General features: G+C 59.4%; 1 protein-coding gene across 2 annotated transcripts in view; it reads right to left on the bottom strand.

The window, feature by feature from the left end:
- Positions 1–23,615, bottom strand: part of AACS (acetoacetyl-CoA synthetase) — a 52,009-nt gene extending 28,394 nt beyond the window's left edge. For both annotated transcript variants that reach the window (XM_040444096.1, XM_040444095.1), the window contains exons 1-7: positions 23,377–23,615; positions 16,910–17,013; positions 15,164–15,284; positions 8,760–8,873; positions 5,635–5,732; positions 1,765–1,879; positions 1,485–1,566 (exon numbers count right to left, since the gene is read on the bottom strand). In XM_040444096.1, coding sequence (XP_040300030.1) covers positions 1,485–1,566; positions 1,765–1,879; positions 5,635–5,732; positions 8,760–8,873; positions 15,164–15,284; positions 16,910–17,013; positions 23,377–23,509 — 767 coding nt within the window. In that variant the 5' untranslated portion in view covers positions 23,510–23,615. The remainder of the gene's footprint in view (positions 1–1,484; positions 1,567–1,764; positions 1,880–5,634; positions 5,733–8,759; positions 8,874–15,163; positions 15,285–16,909; positions 17,014–23,376) is intronic.
- Between the last annotated feature and the right edge of the window lie 6 nt (positions 23,616–23,621).

The following is a 23,621-nucleotide window of genomic DNA, read 5'->3' as shown; positions in this document are numbered from 1 at the left end:
GGGACGAAGGTGCTGTTCTGCCCATTCTACAGGCGGGGAACCCAGGGCCCACACAGGTGAATCCCTCACGCAGGGTCACACAGCGGACGTCCGGACCTGAGCGGTCTGGCCTGAGACCACAGCCCACAGGGAAGAGGCACCCTGCTGACAAGCACCCTGCTGCCTCTGGAATCCGGACACACGCAGGTGTCCCCAAACTCTGCCCGTCTCTCAAGGTCGCCTTAGGTGCCACCTCCCCCAGATCCCACACCCTTCTCCCAGGCCCTGGGCACTTCCTGCCCACCCCCCCCGATTCAAGGAGCGGGCTGTGTCTACTGGGCCCAATGGTCATGGCTCACCCTCCCTGCAGGTGCGGCCCGTCTGCCTGCCTGCAGGGGGCGCCTAGGTGTTTCAGGCGGGTGAGCGTCCAACTCTTGATTTCGCTCAGGTCATGATCCCGGGGTCATGAGATCAAGCCCCACGTCAGACTCTGCGCGGGGCTGGGAGCCTGTTTCAGAGCCTCTCTCTGTCTCTCTCTCTCTTTCTCTCCCTCCTCCTCTGCCCCTCATTCCCCTCTAAAGAAAAGCCCTCCCTGTCGCCCCCCCCCCCCCCACGGGACACAAGGACCCCACTGTGCACCTGTGTGATGCTTCCCACGCAGCCTCAAGAGGCCGCCCTCCAGGCTCCTGCCAGGGCCCCACACGGGGCTAGAGGGAGAGGTCCGCCCATACAGGTAAACACACCTGGAGGCCGAACTCTCCCCACAGCTGTTTCAAGGACGAGGAAAGGGGTACAGCGCCAAGAATCTGGAGACAAACCATGACCCCCTTCCTAACTCCTGGTCCAAACTAACCCACTCACAATACTATTTGCTACTTAGGGTGCGTGTTGCACCAGCTTATAAATGTCAGAGGAACAGAGGAAGACACTCCTAGCGATAAGGACAAAAATCGGTTCCGGAAGGGAAATTTATGTATGTGTGCACATTCAGGTGTGCGTATAGATGCAGTCACATACATATACGTGTGCATGCACCTGTGGGCACGTGTGTACATTCATTTCCATTGAGCCGGGGAGCGGGGCTTGACCTTCCACTGGGAAGGGACGGCAGAGAGAAAGTATTCCTGGGGCTGTTCTGATACTACGTGGCTCTGTGGCTTGGGGAATTCACTCTGGGGCCTCAGGTGGCCCTCTACAAGAGTGATTTTTATTTTTAATTTTGAAGGTGATTTATTCTGAGAGAGAGAGAGAGAGAGAAAGAATCTCAAACAGGCCCCGAGCTGTCAGCACAGAGTCCGATGCGGGGCTCGAACCCGTGAACGGTGAGATCAGGACCTGAGTGGAAATCAAGACGTGGACGCCTAACTGGCTGAGCCCCCCAGATGTCCCTACAAGAAGTGATTTTTAACTGAAACCTGCACTTCTAAAATGAATGAGTCACAGAATCGACTTCCCAGGGGGACTCCCGGTAGGCTCCACACGGACGCAGCGATCCGCTGGCTTACCTATTTGGAATCTTGGAAATGTCTATCTTCTCTCTTGAGGCAAGGTATGGAATCAGCACCACCCTTTCCAAGTCTGGGAGTCCTGGAGGAGGCGGGGGGGGGAGGGGGGGGCGCAGGCTCGCTGAACGACACACGCGGTGGATGTGGTTCCCACCAAGCGTCACACAACCAAGAGATGGGGGCTTCCCGGGGTTTTGCCGCTCGCGGTTCAGGGGCCCTCGTGCCTCCTCTCTGCACCCCGCCCCAGCCCTGCCGGCCCCCACTCGGGCGAGCCACGCACCTTTGACCACCTGCTGCAGCTTCTCCATGTGGCTGAACTCCTTGCCGTTGTACCTGACCGCCTCCACGGAGAAGATGAGCTTGGGCTGGATCTGAGAGAAGCGGTCCAGAACGCCCTGGAAGGGGAAGGGAAGGTCGTCGCCATCAGTCACGCCAAAGGCAAAAACCTCAAGCAACCAACGCGACCGCCTCGAGGGAAAGGAACGGCACTAGGCGCGTTCCTGCGACCCTGCCAACCCGTGGCCCGTACAGAAAACCGAGAAGCACCTGAGAAATGAACGTCACTTTGAAGAAAGGGTCAACGTAGACTTACAGACGCGCTGAGACAGCAAAGCACAAGTGTATGAGACGGGGAACCTAAGGGGGGAGTATCTGCACCCCCAGGGAGATGCCCCACTTTGCGGAAAGAGCCCTGAATACAGCCACTCCGGCACCTGGCGCACACGAAAGGAGCTTCGCCGGCGTGTCCGTATCTTGGTCCCTCCTGATCTGCAGTTACGAGGTACGCGAATCCTCCAAAAGGCACTTTCTGCCAACCGAACGCACGCCCCTACAAACGTGTATCCTCGTAAATAAGCCCCATTTCCAAGGCAGGCCCACCACGCACGGGGTCGGGTCCTGGCAAGCACACCTCTTTCTCTGAAAGCAGCACGCCTCCGTGTGGGTAACGACTCGTTTGGGACACTGACGTGGACAGACACGCTCGCTACAACTGGAGTGCGAGCCCAGCGGCGACAGGGAAGCGCTCCCGGGTCCAGACCTCGGTGGAGCCCTCTTCATCCACAAGCACGGCACCTGGGGAGGCACCGCCCGGAACGGCGCTTCCGTCCAGGGCCAGAGCTCCACGATCGGCACCCGGGTCGCTCCCAGGGCACAAGCAGCGACGCCAGGATTTCCCAAGAACATCCCAGTCTCTGACACCGCTGGGCGGCGGGAACCAGGAGGGAAAGGCACAAAGACCAGGCGGTTCGTCAGCACAGGCAACGGCAAGAGTGATGCAGAGAATTGGGGAGAATCACCAGGAAAACGGTTCGGCTGATGACAGGCATAGTGGTGATGTAGAAACTTGATACAGCAAAATACAGAGTATTCTTAAACCTCAGGATTCTTTTTTTAAATTTTTTTTAGTGTTTATTTTTTTGAGAGAGAGACAGAGCACAAGTAGGGGAGGGGCAGAGAGAGAGGGAGACACAGAATCCGAAGCAGCTCCAGGCCCTGAGCTCTCGGCACAGAGCCCGACGCGGGGCGCGAACCGGTGAACCGTGAGATCCTGGCCCGAGCCGAGGTCGGACGCTCAACCGACTGAGCCACCCAGGCGCCCCTCAAAGCTCAGGATCCTAAGCGGGGCTGAGAGTTGCCGCTTTATGTGGGAAGAAAAGCTTTGCCAATAAAAATCCCAACATGCACTGAGCGCTCACCGTGCCAGGCACCGCTCCGGCTTGCTCCAGGCATGCGCGCATCTGGCCTGCGCAGCCCCGGGAGCAAGGCAGTACTGTTCGCCCACGTCCTTGCAGAAGCGTGAGCAGGTTGAGCAACTGGGCCACAGTAACAAGCGGCCAATGGCAGAGCCAGGGGTGCAGGCCGGTGCTCTTAACCACACGCAGCCTCTGGGAGAGACTAGCCTGAGCGACAAGGAAACCAAAGGGCAGCAGCAGAGAACAGGGCCGGGTCCCAGGCCGACTAAAGCAGGACCAGGAAGAGGCAGCGGGGGCTGGAGCCACGGAGCGGGAGGGGGTCCCCTCGGGGGCGGCCGCTGGAGCAGGTTCCACAGCGGGGCGGGAGGGGAGAGGCTGTCCCCAGGCAGGGGGCACCTCGGGAGACGCTCAGGGAACGGAAGGCCTGCGGGAGGGCCTCGGATCGGGGAGGGGCTGCCGGAGTCGGGCTGGGAGCGCCCCTGAAGGCAGCAGAGACATCTCCGTGACACCCCGCACCTCCCCTGCTCTCCCTTGCGCAAGGCGCCAATACTCAGGATGGAAGGACCCAGCCCGCCAGGGACCCGGGCCTCACATGTCACAGAGCTCCCGGCCACGGTGACGGCCAACAGACAGCGAAGACCACAGTGTTTCTGAATCAGAGGTCTGGGCCTGGCCACGGACAGACCCAGAGGCCCCAGGGGAAGCTGTTGGCCCTGTCGCTTTCTGACCCCCCCCCCCCCCCCGGAGGGCTCTCCCCTGAGACTCAGGCCACGAGGCCAGAGAGAACTCCCAGAAGCCGCGAGCCGAAGCCCGGAGACGGCAGAGCCACGCTGCCATCTAGCGTGCAGCAGGGTCAGCAGCGCAGGCTGGAGAGCCATCTGCTGGGGACACGTGGCACGGGACGTGGCAACAGCAGAGCGGGAGGCAGCTGGACGCTGGCCCGCGTCCCAGCCTCCCACCCTGCACCCGGAGGCACGATGCGCCTCCCGGTGCCCTCAGGGGCTCTGCTCTCCGTGAGGGCTCCGGGCAGGGGCTTCCTTCCAGCCCCAGGAGGCCACAACCACTGCCCTGTGCCACGCCCAGCTCTCCCAACACCTTCGCGACCGGCTCAAAACACCCACGTCACTTTTGAAGGCTGACACGCGGGGACTTCGGGGGCGGTGAGTCGAGCGCGGCCCCCAAGCCCACGCCCAGCATCCATCCCGCGGTCCCCGTGGGGCGACAGGAAAGCCCCAGGAGGGAAACGACCGCCAAGCCGGGAGGTCCAGGCGGCCACCTGCTTCCTGAACTCGGCAGAGCCCGGTCCTCACCGCAGCCCCAGCCGGCCACTTCACCGCCCCCGTGCCTCCGCACGGCATGGGGCAGAGGAGACCTACCTGGACCACCTTTACCAGAACAGCAAGCCTCAAGGTAGACGCGAGTTCCAAGCTCGTGCCCGAAAACCAGCCCTGCGGCCGAGACCAGCCCGACCACAGGGCGCCGAGCTCGAACGTCACCAGCGGCTGAAGCCGGAGCCGAGGCGCGCCAATCTCACCTCGCGGGCCCAGCCTCCTACGCTCATTCCACGGCCCTCTCTTCCCACCGTCCCTGTTTCGCACAGGGGTGCAGGGTCGGCAAAGTCGGGACAGCCTCAGCCGCTGAGCTGTGCTGGCCGGTGCCCGGAACAGGGGCCGGGCCAGGAGCGAAGCACCTGATGCCATGGAGAGCGGCCGGGGTCCCGGATGCCCACCGTGTCCCCTAACTGGGGTCTGTCCTCATGGCTCCCAAGGGACCCACATCGCCAAGGCTCTGCAAGCAGGAAAGGCCCCGGGCCGGCGAGTGGAGGCCCCGGGGGCGTCCCGTTCTGCCGCCACTTCCTTCTCCACAGCGGGGCTGAGCACGCGCCTCCTGCCCCTGCCTGGGCCCCTCGGCTCCGCAGAGATAAAGAGGCCCACCCTCTTCCCGCGCAGAGCACAGATCCAAAGGAAGAGATCAGAAACGGCAGGGAAAGACCCAAGCGCAAGGAGACCTCGGGGCAGCCTCTGTGAGCAAACCCGGATGACGGTCTGCAGAACAGAAACATCAGAAAGTCTCCCGCGGTCACGAGTGCAGAGATGACAGACAGCTCCCGTGAGATCCCCCGGCGCCATCTGCCACACGAGGACGGGACGTTAGCAACGCCAGAAAAGAGGAGGGTTCGTTGGCGTGTAGATTTAAAACCAAGGCTCAGCTCACTCTGGATCCTTCTCTCCCATCGTTCCGGTGTCACCGGCCAGTGAGACAGGAGGCCGTCGTGACATCGTCTCCTTCCCGGCCTGCCAGTCCTGGGCCACAGCTGCCCACGCCCCTGCCCGAGACACCGGGTGGGCAGAGCCCTCCCCTTGGGAAATCACACAGGAATGTTTCTGTGGCCAGTGGCTGCACCCCCAGGGCACTCAGGGGCACACGGGTGCCCCTCACTGGGGACCCCAACTCACGTTCACACCGAAGTCTGGGGACGTGGAGCTCCAGATGGCACCGATGCTCGCTGCAGCCAGCATGGCCTCCACGGCATGCTCACCATTGGGTAAATAACCTGTCGTCGGGCACAGGGAGAAAGCCTTGGGTTCAGGGTACGTGGGATGCAGTGGACTACCAAGAGGGACCTCTGAGAGCCAGGCAAGCAGTGGGGAGAGGAGCTGGCTTTGACCAGCCCAAGGAGCATGGCCAGCCCCACCCCATCCCAGCTGCCTTGACATCCCCATTCAGACGGCCCCACCGCTTACCCCCAGCCTGTCCACTCCTTACGGTCACCCCCTCCAACCCATACTAACCAGAATGATCCCCACAGCCCTGCATGATCCGGCCCTGGCCTCCTCTTTCTCCGCTCTGCCTCCTTCTCCAGTTTTCCAGTTGTTCTAAGCTCCTCCTGCCCCAGGGCCTTTGCACAGGCTCTCTGTGCTGCCTGAACACTCTTCCACACACACCAGTTGTTCTAAACTCCTCCTGCCCCGGGGCCTTTACACAGGATGTCCGTTCTGCCTCAATACTCTTTCACACACAGCAGCCTTCCTGACTCTGCAAACTCATTCTTTAACTCTTAATGTAAATGAGACTTTCTCAGAGACGCCTTCTCCGAGGCCCCCCGAAAAACTCAGATTCCCTGGCCGGTCCCCACAAAGCACACTCTATTTTTCCGTCACCAAATTTACCATAATAATCACCTACATCTGATAATATAACTGTCAGTTTCACAGCTGGTTCCCACAGGAGGGCAGGGACTTTGCCTGTCTTGTCCTTTCCTTTACCAAACGCCTTTTACCATGCCCTGCATATCAAGGCCCTGAGATATGGGTGCGCTGGCTGGTGGATGGACGGATAAATAGACAGACAGGTGGACGGACGGAAGGGGGAAGGAGAGGCAATAAGGGAATCGAGCAGGGGTCAAGAGACCCAGAAAAGCCTGGAAGGAACACAGCAGAGGCAAGAGGCTGGGCTGTAATGACAACAGAGGCAGAGCAACTGTGTGGCCAGAGGGACCCCGGTCAATTAGACAGATGGTCCTAAATGTCCCAGAGGAAAGGAGCGGACACATAAGGCACTGGGGAGCAGGGGCCGTGGCCCAATGCCGCCCCTGCACGGCCCCCAGGCGACCACAGAAGCCGCGCAGTCCCGGCACCCGGGGCTCTGAGCCTGTACAGCTCTCTCCCTGCTTCCTCCCCCAAGGCGCTCCACTCTCCGCTTCTTCAAGTTCGCTGTACCTCCCTGGCAGCCAGCCAGGAGCACCCCCAGAGGGCGAGGCTCAGCCGGGGATGCGCCCAGCATCTGGCACAGGCAGGCCTGCGGTCTCCCGAGTTTACCATGTAAACTGCAATGTCCCCGGGGCAGGGCAGGACCCACGCCCGGGGGGCCCGCACACCCAGGCTTGCTGTCACGGCAGTGAGCACGCGTCAGGGACAAGAGAAACCCACAAGAGCAGCCCCGACGGGTGTCTGAAGCCCCTCAAGCATCTTCCCGCGTCCTCCCCCTCCCTTGGGAGTCATTCCCTGGTGCCCTCTTCTGGGAACCACAGTCCCCAGTCCTGGAACTGTGGTCGGGTCAAGTTAGTGTCCAGGCTGAGACCCTCACGAGCATGGGTCACCAGGCACCCGCATGAGTTTGCACAGTCGGGACATCGCCCACAAAAGCACGGCCCGGAGGGGGTCTCGACCGTCTTCCCCAACACACCCTGGTCTCCACTTCTCCTTCTCTCGGAAAACGTTTGCTTCAAAAAGAGACTTGTTTTAACGAAAATGGGAGGAAAGAGAACACTTAGAGGGAAGAAAAAAACCAGAGGCAATAAGAACCTTCTGAATTCCTTTTCTAGACCTCGAAAGGGTGGCTTACACCGGAGGAAGAACCACAGATATGGAGGCTTCAAGCACACGTGCCTGCCATGACCGGGCCCCACGCTCACACGCACTCACCCACAAGAGCCCGTCACACACCCACTGCGCCCCGGCCGCCCTGCAGACAGAGACGCAGCCGTGCACAGAGGACACAGCCCCTGTCCTCCAGCGGGAGGACAGACAGACGGACACATGCGCACGCACACACAAACGATCCCGAGATTTCAGACGGGCGATGAGGACCACAAAGGAACATAAAGCAGGCTGCATGCAGGGAGGGCCGACGGTTTCCCGTGGGCCAGCAGGGACCTCGCTGAAGCGTGCGAACCCCGGAGGTCAGTACGGCCCATCCAGGGCCGAGACAGGGGGCGATGGCTGCGGTGACCCCCCCGTCTGCTTCCTTCCCAGTCAACTGACATGCGAGCAGGGCCTCCGTGCCCAGCTGCCATGGGAGGAGACACGGGGTACAGCCCGTACTCGGTTTACAATGATAAGGCCGCCCTCTTAGCAAACACGCTAAATGCCCACTTGTGGTGAGTTCCCCCAGGAGAGGCGGCTTCTCCCACTGCCACCTGCCCTGTGGCCCTGTCCCACGGCCATGGGGGTGGGGAGGCAGACCAGCACCCCGGCCAGCCCGCCTGCACGAGGATAAGTCCTCTCATCTCCCCCTGCTCGCCCTGGGGGCACGCCCACCCACATCTAAATTAACTAAAGGTCCTTGGGGCGGAGAACAGGTCCACACACGGCCGGCCCGGAAGCCTTCCCCAGGAGTCAAGGTGAAAGGAAAACTGGAAGAAGACACCTGAAAGTGCTCGGTGGGAAATCAAGACTCGCTGCCAGACGCAGAGAGAACAAAGGAAGGCAGGAACTGGGGAGGGGGCCGGGGAGGGAGAGGGAGCCAGGCCTCCCTTTGCCCTCTGGAGACACCAACCCTGGTTCCTTCTGGAAGGAGGGCCCCTGCCTGCCCTACCACCTGTGGTGCACGCCCAGCCCACCGTGCTCCTGTCACCCCTGCAGGTGCCCCGCCCCATGAACCCCCGGGCCTTTGCACAGGCTGTCCCTTCCCTCTCGGGGCACCATGACCTTCCTTGGTCGTCTGTCCTCCACCAAGCGTGGATCGCTGAGGTCCTGCAGGGTTGCTCGCAATCTGCCATTGTCCAAAAGTCGCCTCGACCTTCCAAGCTGGTCACTCCACCTCGTCTCTCCCCCAAACCACAAGAGCCCAAAACACTTACCAACGACCCGGTCTCCTTGTTTCACACCCATTTTCCTCATTGCTGCTGCAAACAAAGCCACCTGCTGCCTCAACTCTTCAAAAGTCACCTTCACAATTTCCTCTTTGCCTTCCCCTGGGAAGAGAACAGGGACACACAGTGGAGACGAGCCTAGCAGAAAAGTTCCGAGTCGTAGACTCGTCTAAACATAGGTTAGAAATGTGTCACACATCAGGGCGCCTGGGGGGCTCAGTCGGTCAAGCTTCCGACTTCGGTTCAGGTCATGATCTCACGGTCTCTGAGTTCGAGCCCCGTGTCAGGCTCTGTGCTGACCGCTCGGAGCCTGGAGCCTGCTTCGGATTCTGTGCCTCCCTCTCTCTCTCTGCCCCTCTTCTGCTCACACGCTCTCTCTTTCTCAAAAATAAACATAAAAAAAAAAATGTTTTCTCTCAAACTAAATAAATTTGCATTTAAAAATAAAAAAAAATATTTTTTTAAATCATGTTTAAAAAAAAAAATGTCGCACGGACACAGGTTTACTCAACTTCCCGGGACATGCGTGTGGCCGTCAGCCGAGGACAGAAAAATGATCAAGCTCGCTGTGGAAGACAGGTCCGTGACAAGGGTGAGATACAAATTTCCGCCTAACAGACGGCGACGACAGGGTTAGACGGTGTGCTCGCCGGCCTCCGCAGCGGCCCCCAGTGACCCCCGCCCCCCGTGCTGGTGCTCTCATGCGGGTCCCCCCACACCGAAGGGGCCCCGAGCCGGGTGAGCGACAGGACACTGGAGACAACGGGGACCTGTGAGCCTTGGTCACAGAAGACACGGCGGCTCCCACCCCGCTCCCTCTGGGGGAATCCAGCTGCCGTGTTGTGAGGACACTCAAGCAGCCCCCGAGAGGCCCACGCGGGGGGAAACTGAGGCCTCCCGCCGGCAGCCACGGCAGTGTGCCATCTTGGACCCGGACCCGCCCGGCTCGGTCAGTCCTTTGGACGACGCAGCCCCCGCCAACGTCCTTGCCGCAACTTCGTGAGAGGCTCCCGAGCCAGAACCCCCCAGCAAAGCCACTTCTGAACGTGCAACCCACAGAAACCGTGAGACGCTCTGTTCGCTATCTGCGGCCGCGGTTTTCGGGAAATTTGCTCCACGGCGACAGGAAATGAACACAGCCGACACTCGATGTTGCGTGGCTGTGGGAAAACTATCTGGCTGTACATTCCACGTGGAAGAGGTGAATCCCGGCCATTATCTTTGATGCAGACACGTTACTCCTGACTGCCAACTGCTGTTGGCACCTCCCTTCCAAAGTGAAGAAATGTCCTGATTTCTGTTTGGTGTCGACCTGGCTTCTCCCACCTCCTTAAAGTTACCTACACCTACCCCTGGTTCTTCTCCCCCCTCGCCGGGCGGCCGTCGGAGTGCCGCCCCCGGCTCCCCGCCCCCCTCCCCAGATCATTTCCGACCCTGTAAAAATACTCAGCAACCTGAAACCCACTGTTTGGAGACACAGCATGCTGCACACGCAGCTGTTCTCGGAACTCCGACGCGGGCGGCAAGGATGCACGCGGTTGCGCTCTGCTCGCTGGAGCGCCAAGGGCCCGGCGCACGCCTGCCTTTGGTGGCACCTCCTGGCCTCGGCAAGGACCGTCCCTGGGAGGGACGGACTCGGCGGAGAACGCCGCAGCAGAACTCCACCCCGCACGAAGCAGCCGCACGCAGCCGGCAGAGTAGGAACAAATCAGGACAACACGCAGAAAACGAAACACGGTTGTCTTGAAATCCCCAAGCCAGTAACCAGCCGATCTAGGACCCTACTTAGGAAAGTACCCCACTGGGGGGCCGGCGTGGCTCCGTCCGTTAAGCGTCCGATCCTTGGTTTCAGCTCGGGTCATGAGCTCACGGATCATGAGATCGAGCCCCACGTTGGGCTCCAAGAGCCTGCTGGGGATTCTCTCCCTCTCTCTGCCCCTCCCTCCCACGAATGCGCTCTCTCTCTGTCTCTCTCTCTCTCAAGAGAAATAAATAAAACAAAAAAAACAAAGGTACCCTATTTATAAACTAAATATGATCCCTGGCTTGAGGGCATTTGTTTGCCCCGCAAATACAAGAGGGAGCTCCTTAATGGAAGACGTTCACATATTTAAAGGGAAGGGGTGGGCAGGAGACGGGGGTGGGGGTGGGAAGGAGAGGGGGTGTGGAGGGAGAGGGTGAAACGGACACAGCACACCCAAAATTACAACCATGCCTCCCTAACCCACCTCAACACGGAGCTAGGCTTAAGAAAAAAGGGGCTGGGCTCAGCCAGTGCACACAAGAGGAGCGGGGCGCAGGGGGGTGGGTGCTGGGAAGAGAGAGCGAACGAACGTGCACGGCCAGTTCAGCCCAAACCCAGCCACCCAGAAGACTGGCGTGTTTCACCACCTTTACTGGTCTTCGGTTCTGTTTTTCCAAAAGATTCACGTCTGACCTTTCCCGCTTTCCAGAGGGGGAAACCAGGGCCTCGTGCAGTGCCCGAGACCTTGGGTCAAAGTACAGACACATCCAACAAGAGCAGGAAAAGAAGATGAGGGAGAGACCCAGGGTTCCCAGTCCTCAGGCTTCAGGCTCGTAAGAGGCGCTGAGCGGTGTTTACAAAGGGACCCCGGCACCCGGGGCAGGACGGCCCTCGAAGGGTCTCTTAGGACACACAGGACACGAAGTCTCCGCTCGGTGGAACGTTCCTGGGACAGAGAAAGGGTCACTGACGCCAGCCGCGGCGAGGATGGGCTTTGAAACCCCGAGGCCGAGGGAGAGGCCAGACCCGAAAGGCCACGCCGTGTGTGACCCCCGCCTCCACGAAGCGTCCAGACGGGCAAACCCGTGGAGACGGGAGAGAGCGAAGGGTGCCGGGGCTGGGTCGGGGGTTCCTTCGGGGTGACAGGGCGGACGGACTCAGACAGGGCTGGTGGCTGACAACGCCGTGCATAGCTCGACGCCACAACGCGTGCGGCGTGAGGGTGAGGGCGGGGACGGCTTGCGTGGCTCGTGTCCCGCCTGAGGACGGTCCTCTCCCCCAGCCTCCGCTGCCCTCTGCACCGAGCGCCCCCAGCAACCCTGAGGCGTTCTGCTGCGACGCATCGCACGAGCGGCTCACTACCGACATCCTGCTTCCCCTCGAGGGTAAGGGGCCCAGGCAAACGTCCTCCCTCATTCCTTGTACAAAGCGAGGACTCGGCGGGCCGCTTTCTGTCAGAGCCCGCCTGGATCCAACACGCCTACCCTAGGGAACACCGCAGCCTGGCCCGGCCCGCCTTAGACGTGCTCCGAACACGGACGGGAGCCTCCGGGTGGGCACAGTCACCCACCACAAAGCCAAGCCTGTTTTATAACGAGGTGTTGACGGTCGCGTGTAATTGAATCCTGTACCGCAAGTGACAAACGGGACGGCCGCGTGGGTGCAGGCGGCGGTCCGGGAGCTGCGGCCGCTGCCCAGCATCACGAGAGAGGACGGGGACACAGATGGCTGGCCCGGGACACGGCGAAGGCAATATTCCACGTACAATTCCTGCTGAAGGTACACTGCTTCCACCCCGTCGCGAAGTCGGACATTATCAAGCTGAACCGTCCTCAGTCAGGGATCGCCTATACGTCTTTTATTCCTTGTTTGCCTCACCAGAAAGTCAGCCCCTCGAGAGCAGGGGACCCTGTCCATCCTGTTCAATACCACGTCCGCAGCACTTTGCGCTGAGGAGACATTTGAGACCGAGGTGAGAACAAGCGAGAGAATGAACGGATGGACACGCAAACACCTCCTGAAAGACGAAGGGAGAGATGCCAGGCCTGGTGCAGCTTCCCCGAGGCCACTATGCACTCGGCCCAAAGTGCATCCGGGCTGAGCAGGGAGCAGAGTAAAAGGCACAGCCCGAAGACGACATAAAGACAAGGCTCTGTGGTTCTTATCCAACAATGTGCATCAGAAGCGACCGTGGGCTTTAAAACCATATGGAAGCCTGGGTACCGTCCCTGGAAGTTGTGCTTAAGAAGCCACAGGAGCAACGGAACAGCCAGGATTCTACTTTTTTTTTTTTAATTTTTTTTTCATTTATTTAATTTTTGAGAGACAGAGTGCAAGCGGGGGAGGGGCAGAGAGAGAGAGAGAGAGATGCAGAATCCGAAGCAGGCTCCGGGCTCCCAGCTGTCAGTGCAGAGCCCGACGCGGGGCTCGAACCCACAGACCGTGAGTCAAAGCCGAAGTCGGACGCTTAACCGACTAAACCACCCAGGTGCCCCTGGACAGCCAGGATTTTAAAAGCCACGCAGGGGGGGGATTTCAGAGGTACAACCTCAACTGAGAGCCACTCACGCTTCCCGTGGCAAGGTCTGCCATACGCCTACGCATCCGTGTTCGCTCGCTTCAACCCTACGATATTCCTGAAGGCGGTACTATCAGCCTCTCCGCGTGACAGAGGCAGAAACAGACCCAGGCACGTTGAGAGGCTGGCCCAAGGTCGCACAGCCACTAGACCTCACCCACCCCTACTTCGGGCACTGAAACAGCGGACAGAGCACGGTTATCTGACTTTGGGCACCACCGCTGACTACAAACAAGGAACACTGCTACAGGCCAGGGCACTGGCATCCGCAGGGACTGAGAGCAGGCGGCAGGACACGAGGCTGGGGCAGGTGGTGGCAGAGGGCGCAGCTCTCCGGCCCCCCCCCCCGACCCCCGAGGCATGGGCCGAGCGTCCCCCACACACGGACAGCTCGAGAGCATCGGGTTTTGGTGCCGTCTCGAAACCGAAGCCGTGAGTCACGAACACCAAAGGGCCAATGACGTTCAGTCTCTGCTGAAGCCCTATTTCCTCACGACACGGCAGCACACGTGTGGAAAATGGGTAAATAAGGGGTGTCCGGGGGGCTCAGTCAGTTAAGCGTTTGACCCTTGATTTCAGCTCAGGCCCTGATGGCTGGTGGGTTCGAGCCCCGCACTAGGCTTTGGGACTCTGTCTTGCCCCCATGAGTACGCTCTCTTTCTCTCAAGATAAATAAACTTTAAAAAATAAATAAAATGGGTAAATAAAGCTTAATTACTCAAAGGAGACAAATGTAGTCACCTGGAAAATTCGCTACGTAAAACACCTCAAACCCTACCAATAGCACATAATTCAATGTCACTTCTTACCAAAATTCAGATTTACCAAAAACCCAATTAATTAGAAGACTAACCACAGTGTCTCCTTACTAAGAAAACCCCTAGTGGGGCACCTGGGTGGCTCAGTCGGTTAAGCCTCCAACTTCAGCTTAGGTCACGATCTCGCGGTCCGTGAGTTCGAGCCCCGCGTCGGGCTCCGGGCTGACGGCTCGGAGCCCGGAGCCTGTTTTGGATTCTGCGTCTCCCTCTCTCTCTGCCCCTCCCCCGTTCATGCTCTGTCTCTCTCTGTCCCCAAAAAAATAAATAAACGTTAAAAAAAAAAAAAAAAATTAAAAAAAAAAAAAGATTTAAAAAAATGTTTTTTAATTAAAAAAAAAAAAAAAGAAAATTAAACACCAAATCACCACATGATCCATTTCTGGATGTATATCCAAGAGAATCCAAAGCGGGACCTCAGGGAGCTACTTGCACACCCATGTTCGTTGCAGCCTTCCTCCCGACAGCCAGGACGTGGGAGCACCCCAAGGGCCCACTCACAGAGCAATGGACAAACAAAATGTGTGCCATCCCTACAAGGAAATGTAATGCAGCCGTAAAGAAGAAGGAAATCCCATCACACCTGACCACCTGGCTGGAGTTTGAGCTTAGGATTCTCTCTCGCTCTCTCTCTGCCCCTCCCCTGCTCTCTATCTCAAAACGAATAAATAAATCTGAATTCTTTTTTAAAAATGGTTAAGAGGGCGCCTGGGTGGCGCAGTCAGTTGAGCGTCCGACTTCAGCCAGGTCACGATCTCGCGGTCGGTGAGTTCGAGCCCCGCGTCGGGCTCTGGGCTGACGGCTCAGAGCCTGGAGCCTGTTTCCGATTCTGTGTCTCCCTCTCTCTCTGCCCCTCCCCCGTTCATGCTCTGTCTCTCTCTGTCCCAAAAATAAATAACGTTGAAAAAAAAAAAATTTTTTTTAAATAAAAAAAAAAAATTTTTTTAATGGTTAAGATGGTACACTTAACGTTACGCATTTTTTTTGCCACAATAAAAAAGGGAGGAGGAGAAAAGGTGCCAAGACACTGTCTGGGGACACACGCTGCAGCCTGTGAATGTTTCGGAGCGCCTCTGACCACGCGGCCCTCTGGGTGGGTGGCCCCGAGGACACTAAAGGAGGAAAATCCTGGAAACCAATTTGACAATCAACTTCGTACATTGGAAAAAAAAAATAAACATAAAAATAAACATAAAATAGGTTAAAATAAGTAAATAAATAAAGGAGGAAAACCCAAGTCGCTGTCGGGACTCACTCGCAGCATAGAGGGCGACTTTGTCGTTCTCCTCATGGCGCAGGAGGTTTTCCGCATAGTTTAGCCGGCTGCCTCTGAACCACTCAGGGACGTCCGCGATCCCTTTTGAGGTGTCCACAACCTACAGGAGATGACGGCAAACGCGCACGATGAGATCCACACGGGAATAAACAAAAGACACTCTGCTTCCCAGGAAGCCCGTTAACCCGGCCCAAAGCATCATCAAATCGTTTCGTAGACTGAACACCGAACTGGCCTACACACTTGAAACTGAAAAGAGATCAGCACCCTCTAGGTTATTGGGAAGAAGTTACACACCAAAGTTGCCAAGAGAGGTAATCTTTTTTTTTTATTTTTCTTTTTTAACGTTTATTTATTTTTGAGACAGAGAGAGGCAGAGCATGAACGGGGGAGGGGCAGAGAGAGAGGGAGACACAGAATCTGAAACAGGCTCCGGGCTCCGAGCTGTCAGCACACAGCCCGACGCGGGACTCAAACTCACGGACTGTGAGATCATGACCTGAGCCAAAGTCGGCCGCCCAACCGACTGAGCCACCCAGGCGCCCCTAAGAGAGGTAATCTTAAGTGTCCTCACCACAAAGAGAAAGCAGGCGAGATGGTGGGCGTGTTAATTTCCACAATGTATCCCTACAGCAAATCATCACGCTGGATGCTTTAAATATATACAGTTTCATTGTTAATTATTCCTCAATAAAGTTTGAAAAAAAAGAGGGACAGTCGGGTTAAGCGTCCGACTTCGGCTCAGGTCATGGTCTCACGGCTTGTGAGTTTGAGCCCCGCATCAGGCTCTGTGCTGACGGCTCGGAGCCTGGAGCCTGCTTCGGATTCTGCGTCTCCCTCTCTCTCTGCCCCTCCCCTGCTTGCACTCTGTCTCCCTCAAAAATAAATAAACACTAAAAAAAAATTTTTTTTAAGAAATTAATGCCAAAGGGAAAGCACCATCCCCAGTAACGTACTCTTTCAACAAATACTTATGAAGCACCTACTTTATGAGAGCCGCTGACAAAAAGGGAATAAGACAGATGTGGCACCTGCCGAATGTCCCAGGCTCTGACCAGACACACGGAAAACCAGGAGATGGCGATGGCATGCGCCTGCTCCTCCCACAATTTCCCCGACCCGGGTCCCTCACCTCCTTCCTCGAAGGGCTCGAACCTCGACTTTCCTCCCCAAGTGCCGACAGATGAATCTTTCAGGATGGTTCACCCCACCATCAAACCCAATAAATTAAACTTGGAGTAACAGGAGACCCCCTTTCCCCAGATAGTCACTGACTGACAGCATAAGGAGTCGTAAAGGTCCCTAAACTCCAGGCTTAAGAGACGATAAACCTCCTGGCGGTTTCAAACACGACAGCGTAAATGGATTTAACAGCACCACTGAACTGGGCACTAAAATGGCGAAGCTGGTCAATTTTGTGGCGTGTATCTTACCACGATTAAAAATTTTTTAAGAAAATAAAAACGAAACGATGTCCCGCCACGTAGGGTCGCCCGCGTTCCCAGGACGGGGCCTGGGGTCCACGCATCACGGAGTCTAGAAGGCACGCTCTCCGTGGAATGTGTGACCTCAACCCAACTTTCTGCCAACTCTCTAGAACAATGATTTTCTCCCCATTGGTGTGAGGCTTGGAAAGAAGATAGGACTCGGTGTCCCCAAAAACCAACACTTCATCTTGGACCCACAACCGTAAGAAGACAGTGTGTGTGCAAAGTCTCGACTCACCTCATCATACATGCGAGAGAAGATGATCCCACTGAATTTCCAGAACTTGGCCCAGAAGTCTGAATACGATTCAACCGACCAGCGGTACAAGTCATCGTAATTTTCTAGAAAGAAAAGAAAACAGCACATAGCTCAAGCAACGCTTCGAAAGCCTTAGCAGTTCAGTGAGGAGATGGCCACACCTAAGGAGTCACAGGTTTGTCAGAGGCATCTGATGGGAAACGGTCTGGGGGCGGTGGCGCATCCTAACTTTCACCAGAGCAAACCTACCGCCGCTGGCCCCTAACACGAACAAAAGCACGAGGCAGGGACTTCATGCCCTGACTAGCAGCGCCTAAGAACATGGGCTCCGGAGCCAGAAGGCCTGACTTCAAATCCCGCCTTGGCCACGTACTAGTCGTGCGACCCTGTGGAAGCTGCCTGAGCACGCCATATCTCGGTCTCCCCATCTGTCAAGTGGAGATGGTTCACAGCACCCCCTCTTCGTGGGGCTGTTGGGAGAACTCGAACAAACACAGGCACGAGATGCTAGAACGGGGCCTTGGACGTAGCCGGAGCTACGTTAAGCCTGCTATTTTTTTAACGTTTATTTATTTTTTGAGACAGAGAGGAGACAGAGCATGAATGGGGGAGGGGCAGAGAAAGAGGGAGACACAGAATCGGAAGCAGGCTCCAGGCTCCGAGCCATCAGCCCAGAGCCCGACGCGGGGCTCGAACTCCCGGACCGTGAGATCGTGACCTGAGCTGAAGTCGGACGCTCAACCGACTGAGCCACCCAGGCGCCCCTAAGCCTGCTATTATACCACACGAAATGAGGAAAGCCCCATCTGACAGATTTGAGGCGCCAGAAATGCAACCAGAAGCTCAGTGATGACCTCGCATGCGGGTAACAGTGTTGGGGGTGGGGGGAGGTGACTCAGACTTTGGAACAGGCAAAGCATGTGCGTCTTAACAGAGACTCCGTACGTGAGTAGATACATCCCCCTCTGTCTTTTCTACGAAACGGAAGCAGGTTCTTCACACCAGGTTCTGATCCTGAGACCCTGGGCAAGTCCCTTGCCTCACTGGGCGTTTTCAATCTCCACGTATTCCCAGCAAGCTACACGTTCCCATGCTGGTGCTCCTGGGACAGACCGGCAGAAAGGTGCCCAGCAGGTGTCAGGAAGAGGAAAACAGGGCATAAGGCAATGGGCGGGCTGAATTCTCTCAGTGCCATCAAGGCCTAACGGTCTTCACTGCTCCCAGTCCTGGGGGGCACGGAGGGGGGGACCCGATGATCCCTGCCCGTCGGCAATGCCCCTTCCCACTGAGGCGTCCAGAACTGTCCTCGGGCACGCGGGACTCTGGAGAGGGAGGAAGAGACGTGTCCGAGAGCAGGGCAGGCTGCGGGAGGCGGGGGCGGCCCTGGCAGCAAGGGCAGGCTGGGGACGCCCGGGGGAAGCCTAGAGCCCAGGCGAAGAACAGGGAGTGAGTGGTACAGCGTCCCCTCTGCCGCGGAGCGGAGAAAGATCCCCCGGAGGAGGAGGGGAGAGTCAGCACAGAGGCCACACAGCAAGCAGGGAACAGGGGCTTTAGAGCAGTTCGGGTTCGTGGCAGTGAGGCTTCCCCCCCCCCCCCCCCCCCGCCCCCTGCCTCCAAGCCCCGGGGGGCCTGCCCTCCAGTCCCGCCCCATCGACTCAAGCCGGGGGGCCACAGACAAGGTCAACCAGGCATGTGGGGGGAAAAGCACCAGGGATGGAGTGTCTGGAACTCTGGGGCCGGCCCTGACTCTGGAGACCTTGCTTGGGGACCTGAGGTAGGCCACTGTGCCTCTCTGGACTCAGTGTCCTTATAGGTCACCTGGAAATTGACCGGAGAAGAGCACGGATCCTCCCGTGACAGTGGGGAGTTAACCCTGCGCTCCGGGCTGGGCTGGATGGCTGCGTTCGAGTCTCGGCCCTGCCACTTACTGCACAGGAACCCTGGGCAAGCTGTGCCACCTCTCTGAGCCTCGGCATTCTCACCTGCAAAATGGGGATAACAACAATGACCCCCGAGGACCAACAGAGCCTGGCTTCAAGACACAGGCTCCGGAGCTCGACCATCCGGGTCCAGGTCCTGCCGCTTTCCCTGTGAGCTCAGACAAGTAAACAACCCTCTCGGGCCTCAGCGTCTCCTCCATAAGTCGTCCTCCGTGACTTGCCACGGTCACTGCGAAGACCGAACGAGTCAGAACACACAAAGCACCGAGAGACCGCGGCTCGGCAGAGGGAAGGGACCTGGTGCGCCAGCCGTGGTCGTCCCTGCCCGTCACCTCGCAGGAGCAGGACACGCGCCAGGCTACCCGGCAGCGTGGGACGGGCTAGGACGTCGGGACAGGGCCATGCCAGCACAGGGACGCGTTCACGAGTAGGAGACGCCGGGCTCGCGGGCCAGGAGGGCAGCGCGGGCCCAGGGCGGTTCTGGTAGAGGGAGCCCCCGCCTGCCCACAGCGGGGAAGCTGGGCTAGTCCGCGGGGCCCCCCGGCTCCGTTTCCTCCCGGGCCTTTCTGTTCCACGTCACGCCAGCCCTCACCAGCGGCCGAGGCTCCCCGCTCCGAGAGCCCCCCCAGGCCGACACAAGAGACGGACGGAGGCCCGACCCCGGGGCCTGCACCGAAAGCGAGCCCGTCGGAAAGCGAGGCTCTGGCAGCATCCGGAGGGAGGAAGGTGCCACCCGCCTGCCGATGCGGGGGACGAGTGGTCTCGACGGCACCCTAACACGACGAGGGCCCCAGAGGACAGCAGGGGGACGTGTGCCTCTTGGGGGGAGCTCGTCCACGCGGACGACCCAGCCGAGTCCTGAGGGACGAGTCGTCAGCCGGGCCGGGCCCTGTGGCTTCTACCCACGCCCCGCTCGCAGCCTGCGCTCCCGAGGCCCAGATCGCCTACCACCGGCACGTCTGGTTCAGTCTGCACGACGTTCACAGAGAGCCCGAACTAGCTGCCAACGTACTAAAATCCCAGTTTTCAAACGACATGCGGGGTTTCCGCCTTCTCCTGAGAAACGAGAACGGCCAGCTGTGGCCAGCCAGGGGCTCCCGCCTCCGGCACTCACATCCCCATGCTGTCCCCGCCCCACGCGGGGCAGGGGCCTGGGTCACCAACAGGATATTATGCAAATGACCAAGGGTGATTTCTGAGACTGGGTCCTAACACCCACTGCAGCTCCTGCCTGGCTCTCCTGGGGCCCTAACCCAAGGCACCGTCACGCCACATAGCGACAAGCAGCTACAGAGCCCGGTGACAGCTGTCCCCCCCACCCCCACCCCCCGCCCTCACCCACACGTGAGAGGCAACGTCACCCGGCGGACGGTCATGATTCTGGAAACAGACAACAGGCCCGCCGCTCACGGCTGCAGCATCCCGACCAAGACCTGTGTCTGCCCACCCGGGAAATGGGTACCAGCACCTGCCGGGCCAGGGCTCCACGGGTTAGGTCAGGGGATGCACGCCCACTGAGAGCCGACTACCACCCTTCCCTGTGTAGGCATCGGCTCTGAAAGCCACCCCCTCCTCCCGTCCACCCAGGAGAACTCGGACCAGCCTGCACCTCCGAGTCTCCGCTCACGATCGGACAGCCCAGCACACAGGGAACCGCTCGGGAGCCGACAGCGGGCTGTCCCTACTCTGACGCTCCCTTGGCACGCCCGTCCTGCACGAGCTCTCTCCCCCAGAGCTCTCTCCCCCAGCCGCGGTGAGCGGTTTGAGAGCCAGGACCAAGCCTCCCATTTGCGGGCAAAGGCCATCCCAGCCGCCCGAAGGCTGCCGTGATTTGCGGCTTGCGGCACACAGAAAGGCACCCGGCACGGTCCACCGAAGGAGGGAGCATGCACTTGAAAGCGGGTGTCGCTCCCCTGGTTACGGAGGGCCGGTACCCGCGGCGTGTCTCCTGGGGTCTCTCACACGCACACATGCTGGGCTGCAGCCACAGGCTGTCCACAGGACGTCTACAACCGCCCCCCTGCCCCGAGGTCCACGCGGACGTGTGCGGAGTCCTCGGGTGAGGTCGGCTGGGAGCAGTCACAGGAACCAACCGACCCGCGGCCCTGGGAGTCGGAAAGAATACGGGACCCCGCCAAGGCCCCGCCCAACCTCACGCCAGCCCTGGGCCGGGCTCGTGGAGAGGCGGCCAGGCTGGAGAAGGCGGCCCTCCCCGCCCATCCCTCCTCGGGGACCGAGCACAGCAGCTGCAGCCACCCGTGAGGATGTGTCTCTTGCTCTCCCTGCACGTGTGGGCACAGCACTCTGCTCAACACCGCGTGCCAGCTACACACAAAACACTGGGGGCGCAGAAGACACAAACTCAAGGCTATAGGCTTTAAAGCGATTAGAATGCTCACGAGTCACTGAAAAAGTGAGGCAGAATGAAAGTCCAAATTACACGCGCCTGGAGAGCGGAGAAGGAGAAAATATTCGATGACAGTAATCAAAGAGGAGGAAACATCCGAGATGGATCTTAAAGCCCAGAAGCCCAGGGCCAGGCCTCTGGAAGGGCGAGAAGAGCAGGCTGGCTTGGCCATCAGGAGCAGAAGAGGACCAAAAGACAGACGCCAAGCTCTAAACCACCCCCAGACCAAGAGAGGAACCCCACCGGGGCCAGCTCATTGCCACCACGTGGGGATACAGGCCCAGCAACACAGGCCTTCAGGTTTTCAAAAGAAGATGGAAATTTCGCTTTTCCTGTGTGTCTCCCAGTGTGTGAGCCGCCCAAGTGAAGTCCTAAGTCCACAGCGCCAATCTGGCCCCGGGCACCCCCCCCCCCCCCCCCCCCCCCCAGCCCTGAGCAGGCCAACTGGGAGCTGCCAGTGCCCGGTGGTGTTTACACAGCAACCCGCAGGCCAGGTGCAAGTGACCGCTGGGCCGGATCACCTCCTGTCACCCTCGCACCACCGCCCACTGACGCCGGCCCTCTCATCGTGCCCATTCTACAGACGGGGAAAGTCTGTAAAGAGGCTTGCGAAGATCAGGTGACTTTCTCCTAATCACGCAGCCGGTAAATGGTGGAGCCAGTTCAGAATCCAGGTCGTCAGGTTAGATGGGTCTCACCCACGCACAACCCGTGTGCGGCGCTTTCCTAGAGTGGCAGGGCTGGCTCGCCACGGGAGAGGTTATTACTGCTGGCAGAGGAGACGCAGACGGGATCAAGACGAGAACGAGAACGATGTCCCACCCCCAGCTCTTTGGAGCCTCGTCTGTTCGCCCCCAGCCCGACACACGGTCACTTACCAACTACGCCCTGCAAGGCCCCGGAGGAATAAGCCACATCTGCCTCCAAGGTGCTCCCTGTCTAGTGTGCAGGAGAGAGGGGCGCGACAGGGCTGGGCCTGCCAAGAACAGGGGCTCAGTGGAAGCTATGACACCCATCGCGCTGTGGGGGACGCGAAGCTGCCAGGCGGCCCTGTGTGCAATTCCATGGTCAACAAGGGGCCGTTGTGAACTCGCAGCCAAGGAGTGAAAAGTCAGACCTGTGCTCCGGGAAACCAAGCCGGGTGCACCGAAGGGAGGAGGGAGGAAAAGCAGGAAGCAGGAAACCCAGCCAACGTTCAGGGCAGAGGGAACAAGGGCCCCAGGAAAAGGGGGGCACGTAAGGAGGCAGCGACTCCCCTAGGCAGAGCAGGTCTCCGTGTCTGTGACAAGGACTGAGAACACGGATGTGATGCCACCAGCAAAAGCACAGGAGCCTCAGAAGTCAGCTGAGCTGCAGGGAGGCCCAGGCCAGAGTGCTTCTGACCCAGGAAAAGGGCCTGGTGTGCCCAGCCCAATCCCAGCCAGGGGGTTTCTGAGAGCCGGGTGGTGCCTGGATGGCAGGCCTGGGACCGGGTTCTGCTGGGCCTGGGAATGCCAACAGGCAGAGGAGTCCCACCCTAACCCCAAAGGTTCCTACCTGACCATCTTTCTCCCAGGAGCCTGAATGCCAGCCACACTGGCCCTTTAGTAAGGGGGGATCAGGGGGATTAGGACGAGACAGCAGGTGCTACTGGCTGGTGAGTGACCCACACACACCCAGGAGAAGAGCCACAAGTCAGAAAGACCTACATCCTGCGTCTGGAAGGAAGCCCCCCCCCCCTCCCCCGCCAGGCCAGAGTGCAAGACCCCAGGGAGCGCCTGGCCTAACAAGGGATCTCTCAGTGCCCCCAGGTTCCAAGGCCGGGGGGCTGGGGGACCCTCCCAGGAACGCAGATGCCACAGTCAGGAGTCCCACCACCACCCCCCCCCCGAAAGGGGGCCCCCACTTCCAGGGGCTCCTCCAAGCCCCCCAAGAAGGAGACTGGAAATCAGGAGACCACTCCAACAGCTAGGGGGGGCCCTGCCAGCAACGCCCGGGAGAAGGGGGCGCCCCGGTCCCCAGGAGCGGGCCCCTCTCCGAGGGGGAGCCGCGTCTCTGGAGGGCCCTGGCCCCGGGGACGGGGTGGCCGGGGAGCCCCCGGGACGCGCGCCCGCACTCACCCAGCGCCAGGCCGCAGGCAGCGCCCACGGCCGCCCGGAAGCGGTCCATCTGCGTGTTCTTCTTGCCGTCAGGCTCCCACATCACCTGGCACTCCAGGATCTCCTCCCCGCCGGCTCGCGGCTGCTTGGACATGGCTGCGGCGGGGGCTGCGCGGGGACGGGCACGGGGACGCGGAGCGGCACTGGGACCGGGCCGGGGGTCTGCAGGCGCGGCGGCGGGCTCCGAGGGCAGCTGCCGGGCGGCG

This window comes from Herpailurus yagouaroundi, unplaced genomic scaffold (assembly GCF_014898765.1).
Source record: "Herpailurus yagouaroundi ecotype Mexico unplaced genomic scaffold, PumYag 191, whole genome shotgun sequence".
In the NCBI taxonomy this organism is placed as follows: domain Eukaryota; kingdom Metazoa; phylum Chordata; class Mammalia; order Carnivora; family Felidae; genus Herpailurus; species Herpailurus yagouaroundi.
Note: the sequence above shows the minus strand (reverse complement) of the source record. Positions and strands in the feature narration are given on the sequence as shown.